The following is a 9,516-nucleotide window of genomic DNA, read 5'->3' on the forward strand; positions in this document are numbered from 1 at the left end:
CTGGGAGGCGGAGGTTGCAGTGAGCCGAGATCGCACCATTGCACTCCAGCCTGGGTAACAAGAGCGAAACTCCGTCTCAAAAAAAAAAAAATGATTGATTTTAAAAGGTTATATTATTTATTCAAATCAGTAGGGAAAAAACTGATTATGCGGAGTCAAAACGGGTATAAAATTCTGAATAATATCCTTATAAACACTGACAATACCAGCCCCTCTCAGAAATGCAGACACTGTCCCTAGTAGACCCTGAAGTCAGTGAATGTTCTAAAGAGAAATGTTGATTACTGAATGACTGCTTATTGCTAGAACAAATGGTTCTTATGCTAACAGTCATTATCTGGAAAGCATTTCTTCCAAGCAGCCTCACCTGCTGCCTGGATGAGGTACCTTGTGGTCTTCAAGCACTGCGCTGGGGGTGCCTTTTGAGAATACCAGAGTGGCCACTCCCAGGAAAGTGCTTACAAATTTATAAATCATAGTCATTTAGTAACCAGGAAAATTGAGCCTAATCAACTTTCTCTGCCAAAAAATATACATTTTTTTCTTCACAGTCTCCACATTTATTCTCTAAGACTTTACTTTCTAACATTTAACATTTTGAACAACTTAAATAGTATTTTTCTGATTTTGTAGCCAAATAAGAAAAATAGGTAATATTTGGGTATCTTATCTATCAACGTTAATCAATACAGAAGCTTTTAAAGTCTGTAAATTAATTCTATGAGAAAAAAATTAAAAAACGTCAACCGGGAATGAGAAGACCTTCATAATAAGAGCCTCTCTGTATCTAACCAGCTACGTCATCTTGAGCTAATAACTTCAACTCTCTGAGCTGTGGTATCCTCCTCTATAAAATAACTACCTCAATCCGGGTGCCATGGCTTGGGCCTGTGGTCCTGAGCTACTCAGGAGACTGACGCAGGAGAATGGCTTGAACTCAGGAGTTTAAAGCTGTAGCAAGCTATGATTGTGCCACTACACTCCAGCCTGGGCAACAAGGTGAGACCCTGTCCCTAAAAATAAAAAACACCTCTAAAGGCCCTTCTAGTCCTGACAACCAAGGAGAGCAATTTAACACCTTCGAAAGATGATAAAAATTCTTCTAATGAAATGCCATATTAATTTGTGCAAACACAAAACGTTTTTTAAAAATAGATTTTGGAAAAACTAACTTTAAATAGTCAAAAATCATGAAGTAATTGAGTTTTTAAAATAAAATCACACTGAACAACAAAAATAAGACACATAAGATACTGAGTTATACGACAAAATAATCTTTTACCTCCTCTCCCTGTTAAGCCTGGGAATCATAGTTAAGGTTTACTGATATTTCAACTCCCAAATTATTTCTAAAAATAAAAAAGTTTTATTGAAAAAAATTAACCATTTCTCCTACACCTGAAGTAGTTATAGCTCTTTAATATTTTATTTCACTAGTTCAATCTCAAAGTCTATTGAAAACCATTTTTAGTTATAAAAGACAATTACATACAGCAATGTTCAGTGGTCCTTCTACAGTTAAAGTTTAATTGTGATTTGGAGTGCTGAAATATTCAGCAAGAAAATAAACTGAAAAGATAGGTCATAGAAGGCTAAGTCCTTTTTATAAAACTTTCCTTAAAAGGTAATTAATATGAATAGACTCTGCAAATACATATAACTTGAAGATTTAATCACCTTCCAAGAGTGTAAGATGAATATTAAAGTTTTTTCCTATAAAAATCTATTTTAACCAGTAGCAACAATAGCTAACATATTATTACAATGTGACAAGCTCTGCTGTAAGCCCATACATACATTTAATCCACATGAATATCCTGTGAAGCACACACAATTTTATCACTCTCATATTAATGATGGACAAACTGAGGCTGCCACAGCTTCAGTGATCTGCTCAAAGTTACACAGCCTCCATGTGGCAGAGCCCAGGTTCAAGGCAGATGTAACTGACTCAAGCCCCTGCTTTTAAACGCTATCTTCAGTTAAAATTTAAACTCTCCTTTCTAAATTATGTCACTCTTTCCTCTCCATATGGGTTTCACCCATCTAGAAAGGAAGCCTTGAAATAAGTAAAGCTCTAATTTAAATATCACCTTGGGAACTAAGTAAAGCAGAAAACGCCAGAACCTTTAACTTACAAAACAAAATCTCCTGAAATGCCAACTCAATTATAAATTTTAAGATGCCAATCTTTCAGACCACGCTCAGGAAAGCTTCCCTTTCCTAAGCTCCATCGTAAAAATACATTTGGCAGGACGAGGATCATTCCCAAAGCTTAAACTCCAAGTTTCTTAGATTGGCAAACTATACTGTGCCTTGGGACTTTAAAATTATAAGCACAGTTCCCAGAGGAGAACATTTCCTTATTAGCAATTGGCTTTGAAAATTCCATTCTCAGATGCTAAATATAACAAAATACCTTCTGACTTTTTTTTTTTTTTTTTTTTTTTTTGAGATGGAGTCTCACTCTGTTGCCCAGGCTAGAGTGCAGTCGCATGATCTTGGCTCATTACAACCTCTGCCTCCCAGGTTCAAGCAATTCTCCTGCCTCAGCCTCCCGAGTAGCTGGGACTACAGGCACGTGCCACCATGCCCGGCTAATTTTTTGTATTTTTAGTAGAGATGGGGTTTCTCTGTGTTAGTTAGGATGGTCTCCATCTACTCACCTTGTGAACTACCTCTCAAAATGCTGGGATTACAGGTGTGAACCACCACACCCAGCCTATGACTTATAAACATTCTCCAGATTATTTTGATACTAATGATTCTCCATTTACAAGAAAGTTTTGCCACGGCAGTTAAGCAACTGTAACATTTTGAAGAATCTTTCAAATTTATTCCAGAGCTTTTAAAACACTGACTTGAAAATTGTTTACTGGATTCTTCTACTATGAAATAAAAAAAGTTCTCATTTCATAATGTATTTCCTTAAAAAGACAACCCTGTTTTATTATTTCTAATTTCCCTGGGTTCTAACACAAGAATATTGGCAAAGCCAAAGGCATGGAAGTAGCCTTTTCCCAAAATATGAAACATAATAAATCAGGATTTTTTTTAAAGTTTACTATGGGCCAGCTGCAGTGGCTCACACCTGTAATCTCAGCACTTTGGGAGCCAAGGCGGGTGGATCACCTGAGGTCTGGAGTTCAAGATCAACCTGTACAACATGGTGAAACCCCATCTCTACTAAAAATACAAAAAAATTAGCCAGGCGTGGTGGCAGGTGCCTGTAATCCCAGGTACTGAGGAGGCTGAGTCGGAGGTTTTAATAAGCTGAAATTGCACCATTGTGCTCTAGTCTGGGCAACAAGAGCAAAACTCTGCCTCAAAAAAAAAAAAAAAAAAAGTTTACTATATACATTCAAAGACAAGTAATAGATTTCATAGTTTTTAAAACGTGCCCTTATTAAAAATCCCATGCAGGACAATTCAGAAGTTCTGGATGATGGGGTGAGGGACTGATTGCCTTGTTCTGGGTAATGAGTATCAGAGTGCATAGCAGCTGTCTTTTAAGGAACAAGATGCAACGAGTAGACCTCATGATCCCAGGCATTATGTCACTGTATAAGTGATGTAAGTGCACCTTTAGCTGGACAGCTCCTCATGTCCTCCCTACCGAAAGTATGGGATGTGAAAGTAAGACCAACAGGCACTTTATCTCTGTGGATGGATCCAAGGAGTCCAGAAAGAAGGGTAGAATCTTTTATTTTCCATCTCATAACCCCATCGTTGTTTTTTTGACATTCTAACTATTGTACATAGTTAGCTTTTCAAAAACATGGCCCACCAGCTCTCATGCCTTCTTTCTTCTCCCTCTTCTCATACCTTCTAGGTCCACAAAGTCCCAGTGACATCAAGTATGATCTCACCTTAAACAGAGCCTCCAAACATTTGCATACTCACCAACTAGCAGTAACAAGGTAAGTCAGAATTCTTTCAGGCTGAACCAGAAGAGCCCCCTGAAAAATTAGAGACTTCAAAGTCTCTTGTCTCTGCAAGCGACTACTAAATCCTCAGCCCTAGCTCTAAATTTTCTCCAAAATATGTTTTTGTTTTTGTTTTTTAAGACAGGATCTGAAACTCCTGGGCTCAAGCGATACTCCTGCCTCGGCCTCCCTAGTAGCTAGGATTACAGGTGTGCAGCACTGTGCCTGGCCAAAATACATTTTCTAAATTACAGTATGAACAGTTTTCTTTGGATGGTCCATCGTCAACTGCAATAACACGAAAGTTGTTTAAAAAAAAACCCACCATTATCTTTCACCCAAAACATTCCTCCTGTTGTAACTGCTCTATTGACATCCTGTCACCAAATCTTGTGCTTTCTTCCTTCTTGGTATCTCCCTAATGTCCCTTTCTTCCAGTCATCAAAAAGTTACAGGCTGCATTAGGAGAAGCTATGAGCCTGGTGTAAGGCAAGAGGGATTGGTGGGAACAGATGATCCTCAGCTCCAGCCAATCATTAATCAGGTGAGAAGGTGATGGTGGACGCTCCAATTATCTAAGACAGGCAAGAAACTTAGATTGTTAGGAGAAATTTTTTGATTTTTAAGGCAGCATGTGGGCCAAAGAAAACATCTACAGGTCACCCATGGGCAATCCCCAAGTGAACCAGTCTCTCTCATTCTGGTCCAAGCTCCCTCAATCCATTCTACACATCACTGCCAGGTCAGTTTTCCAAATACAAGACCCCTGACCACTGCTATCTCGGAAAGCACAACTACAACTACAAAGTCCTATGCTGCCATTCAACGTCCACAGTAATACAAGTACTCCCTACCTTCCTCAACTCCCCTACACAGACCTTTCACTTCACCCAAAGGAATCTACTCCCACACCCGTCACCCCCCAGCCGCTGTCCCCGCCAAGATGGCCTCCTTCCTACTCTCCTCCCCTACTCACCAGAGCCCACACGGCAGAGGAAACAACCCATCAACTGGGAGGACCCCCTCCAACACCTGCTGATGACGTGGTGGCTCACTCCGTAGCACACCTCTCTGCTCAAAGCTCATGTCCATGAAGGGATTTACATCTCCCAGGAGGCAAATGCTATGGCCTTGTCCCGATTCCCCCACCCCCCAAAATAATAACATTGTAAAAGGGAACGGAGAGCCTAAGTCGCGGTCAGAGGAGCCGCCTATCTGCGAAGGCTCTGCACATCTTCACCTCCAGGGAGGCCTCAGGGAGGTGGGGGAGAGAGGGGTCCCGCAGTCAGCCCAGCGAGACAGGAGGCCGTGCGCCACTCCACTAGAGCTCCTTCCTGCGCCCCAGGGGGGCCACCCCAGCCAGACCCTGAGCCCGGACTCCGACCCGCCAATCCCTTACATGCGCGCCGCAAAGGCTAGGCACCCGAGGACCCATCGCGCTGCCCAGGCCCGGGGCCGCCGTCGGCCGCGACAAGGGATCAGAGGACGAGAGGACCCCCCTGGGCGCATCCCCCGCGGGCCTCCTGGATGCGCCGCTGTCCCGGCCGCGCCCACCCGGAGGCTGCCGCTACCTTGTCCTCGGGCGGCGCATCCGGCTCGTGGGCCACCCTCTGCCTCAGCTCGGTCATCCTGGAAAAACCTGCCCGACGTCGCCGCAAGCGAGCAGCGCAGTAGCCAAAGCAGGCAGCTCAGCGCGGGCACGCGCGGGCTCCCTCGGCCGGCCCCGCCCCGCCCGGGAGGCGCGCGGCTCCGAACGGCTCACAGTTCCCTTAGCAGCCCAGCAGCCAGCCCTGGAGCTCGGCCCCGCCCAGCGCCGTCGCCGCCCTTTCACCCGGGCGGAGCAGGGTCTGCCTTCTCTAGCCCCGGCTGGCGAGCTCCCCCTCCCCGGAGGCGGGCTCGGAGCTAGTGCGCACACGCAGCACCGCCATCACGGCCCGGAAGATCGACCAATGGCGCAAATACGCCAGGGACAGGGCGACGGGGGCGGGGTGAAGCAGAGTTGAGAGGCTCGCATTGGACGGCAGCGTCAGGGGCGGGAATAGGCGTGCGTTTCAGAGTCCGATTAGCCAATGGGAGCTCCTGCTTGAACGCAGATGGCTGAAGCTGGCGCCCTGGCTCTGGAGGTAACGGGTTACTGACGGAGAGAGGCGCCACCCGGAGGCTCTAGCCTGACAAATACTTGCTGACCTGGGCTCTGAGCCTGCAGCAGCAAGGGCTCTTCCCTCACGCAAGTAAGTAGATGTTATTTAGGCCGAATGGAGAGGCCAGGTGAACCGACCTGATTAAAAGCATTATCACTTATCACATGATAAGTGGAACCCACACTTCAATCTGCGTTGCTTTGCCAAGCGGTCTCTAGTACTTGTTGAGCGCTAATTGTATACTAGGCACTGAGCTGAGTAATCGCTTTAGTTGGCTTATCTCATTTAATCCACACATGGCTTGGAAGTGAGTATGATTTGCATTTTGCAGTTAAGATCTTCCTCAGTTATTTATTTATTGAGACAGGGCGTCCCGCCCTGTCGTCCACGATCTCAGCTCACTGCAGCCTCCTCCTCCCGGGCTCAAGCAATTCTGTCTCAGCCTCCCGAGTAGTGGGACTACAAGCGCTCGCCACCACACCCGGTCAATTTTTGTATTTTTAGTAGAGACGGGGTTTCACCATATCAGGCTGGTCTTGAACTGCTGACCTCAGGTGATCCGCCTGTCTCGGCCTCCCAAAGTGTTGGGATTACAGGCGTGAGCCACTGCACCCAGCCCTTCCTCAGTTTTTCAAATTTGTCTTCTGGACTATGGAAAGGCTCAAATAATTTTGAGCCAGCGTGGCCAACATGGTGAAACCCCATCACTACTAGAAATACAAAAATTAGCTGGCCGCGGTGGCGGTCGCCTGTAATCTCAGCTACTCAGATGGCTGACGCAGGAGAATCACTTGAACTTGGGAGGCAGAGGTTGCAGTGAGCGGAGGTCACGCCACTTGCACTCCAGCCTAGGTGACAGAGCGAGATTCCATCTCAAAAAAAAAAAAAAAATGAATTACTTTGACGGCTGCTAAAATTACTGATGGAGGGGCCATCCTAAAGTAACTAAGAATTTCTGGGGGAGGGCCAAGTGGAATAGGCTTTTATAAAGCTCCCTAGGTGAGTCTAGAGTGCAGCCAGGATTGAGAATAATTCTGATACATATTACCTTGTGAAGAAATTTGCCAGATACTACATAAAATAATGTACAGCATTTTCTCCCAGTATTCATTTTCTGACCAATACATTTTTACTGAAAAAAGTATAGAAAATACGAGAAAAATTAAAATTATTTGTGGCACCATCAGCCAGATAATTACTGTTAATATTTATATTCTTGCTTTTCCATTCCATTTACTGTACATATACACCCAGATATAACAATTTTAGAAAATTGGAATACCTTTGTTTATTCTGCTTCATAACGTGATTTTTCTTTATGTTAAATGCTCTTTGCAAATCGTACTTTAGAGGCTAAACAGTATTCCATCTTACAGATTTATCACAATTTACCTAACAAATGCAAACATTGTTAGACCTTAAGGTTATGTCCAGTTTCTGGGGGAATTAATAATACTGTAAGAGGCCAGGGACGGTGGTTCATGTCTGTAATCCCAGCACTTTGGGAGGCAAAGGTGGGAGGATCATTTGAGCCCAAGAGTTTTAGACCAGCCTAGGCAATATGGTGAAGCCCTATCTCTACAAAAAATTAGCTGGGCTTGGTGGTGGTCACCTGTAGTCCCAGATACTTGGAAGGCTGAGGTGGGAGGATCACCTGAGCCCAGAAGGTCAAAGCTGTGGTGAGGTGAGCTCATGCCACTGTACCTCAGCCTGGATGGCAAAGTGAAAATCTTTCTTAAAAATAATAATCATCGGGCTGGGCGTGCTGGCTCACACCTGGAATCCCAGCACTTTAGGAGGCCGCGGCGGGCAGATCACAACATCAAGATCATCCTGACCTACATGGTGAAAACTCGTCTCTACTAAAACATACAAAAATTAGCTAGGCATGGTGACACACACCTGTAGTTCCAGCTACTCGAGAGGCTGAGGCAGGAGAATTGCTTGAACCCGGGAGGCGGAGGTTGCAGTGAGCCGAGATGGCACCACTGCACTGCAGCCTGGTGACAGAACAAGACTCCGTCTCAAAAAATAAATAAATAAAATTGTCAATCATCATCATCATTCTGTATGAAACTTTTTTTTTTTTTGAGACGGAGTCTTGCCCTGTTGCCCAGGCTGGAGGGCAGTGGCGCGATTTTGGCTCACTGTAACCTCCGCCTCCCAGGTTCAAGCAATTTGTGCCTCAGCCTCCCAAGTAGCTGGGATTACAGGTGTGTGCCACCACGCCCAGCTAATTTTTGTATTTTCAGTAAAGACGGGGATTCACCTTGTTGGTCAGGCTGGTCTGGAACTCCTGACCTCAAGTAATCTGCCTGCCTTGGCCTCCCAAAGTGCTGAGATTACAGGTGTGTGCCACTATGCCCAGCTGCTTTTATTCTTTTCTAATAGTTTAACCAATTATCTGATCAAAATTTACTTAATTGATTCTTTCTTCTACTGATTCAACAGTACGTTTACTAGATGTTAAAGTATCCTCTTAAAATGTAAATTGGATCATATCAAAGACCTGCTGTTGACAACATTCCCTTGCACTTTTAGAGAGCCTACAAAGTCCTGCAAGAGCTCACCCCAGCGTCTCTGCAACCTCACCTTGTACCACTCTTGCTCCAGACGCAAACTCACCTTGCACCACTCTAGCACTGTCTGAGTTCTACATCTAACTTGTCTGAATATATTCCAATTATGCTGACCTTTATAATCATGCTATTCTCTCAGCTTAGAATGCTTTTCTTCCAACTCTCCAAACAGCTGTCTTCTCTGACAAGATGCTATCTCCTCAGGGAGGCCTCCTCTGACCACAGTCAGAGGCATGTTTATGTCCTCATTTCTGTTTAACATGAGTTTAACACAACTGTACACCTCTTTATCATTTGACATTTTTAGGAACACATCACTTCTATAATAGCAAAAATAAATTCATGTATATTGTAGGTCCCACATGGGTAGAATTTAATTGACATTTAAATTATCTTCAAATCTATTATAGTGATTTGGCATTAAACCAAAATGTTATTATGTAAGCAGACAGAACTGAAACAGAGTAGTGGAGCATATGCATTTGTTTTTAGTGAAGCAAATGTTCCTCACTGGAGGAATGAACACATTCCACATTTTGTAAAGGAGCTGAGATTTTAAAGGACCCAAGAAAGGAAAATTCCCACAAACAGATGATGCTATATTATGTTTTGATATTGAGATGCATGCAAATGGGTTGTCCATCACACATAAAGCAAGAAAGTGCCAACATCAAAACTTACAAATGGGTAGCAGAGGCTTACAAGAAATTCGAGAGACAACAGACTAGCACTATTGAAAAATGCTGGCCAGGCGCGGTGGCTCACGCCTGTAATCCCAGCACTTTGGGAGGCCGAGGCGGGTGGATCACGAGGTCAAGAGATCGAGACCATCCTGGTCAACATGGTGAAACCCCGTCTCTACTAAAACTA

At 44.2% G+C, this 9,516-nt stretch overlaps 2 protein-coding genes across 4 annotated transcripts in view; one reads left to right on the top strand and one right to left on the bottom strand.

Annotated features, from left to right (window-relative positions):
* The window catches only part of CDS2 (CDP-diacylglycerol synthase 2), a 78,934-nt gene extending 73,048 nt beyond the window's left edge, over positions 1-5,886 (bottom strand). The window contains exon 1 of one of the 2 annotated variants that reach the window (XM_017523997.2): positions 5,498-5,886. In XM_017523997.2, the coding sequence (XP_017379486.1) occupies positions 5,498-5,554 (57 nt within the window). In that variant the 5' untranslated portion in view covers positions 5,555-5,886. Of the gene's footprint in view, positions 1-4,902; positions 4,990-5,497 lie in introns of those variants that run through there. The other variant, XM_017523999.2, reaches the window with a different exon arrangement.
* A 120-nt stretch (positions 5,887-6,006) lies between these two features.
* The window catches only part of PCNA (proliferating cell nuclear antigen), an 11,486-nt gene continuing 7,976 nt past the window's right edge, over positions 6,007-9,516 (top strand). The window contains exons 1-2 of one of the 2 annotated variants that reach the window (XM_037736910.1): positions 6,007-6,157; positions 8,611-8,750. The gene's annotated coding sequence lies outside the window, so the exon portion shown is untranslated. The remainder of the gene's footprint in view (positions 6,158-8,610; positions 8,751-9,516) is intronic. The other variant, XM_037736911.1, reaches the window with a different exon arrangement.

The sequence above is a fragment of the Cebus imitator genome, unplaced genomic scaffold (assembly GCF_001604975.1).
Source record: "Cebus imitator isolate Cc_AM_T3 unplaced genomic scaffold, Cebus_imitator-1.0 Scaffold31, whole genome shotgun sequence".
Lineage (NCBI taxonomy): Eukaryota > Metazoa > Chordata > Mammalia > Primates > Cebidae > Cebus > Cebus imitator.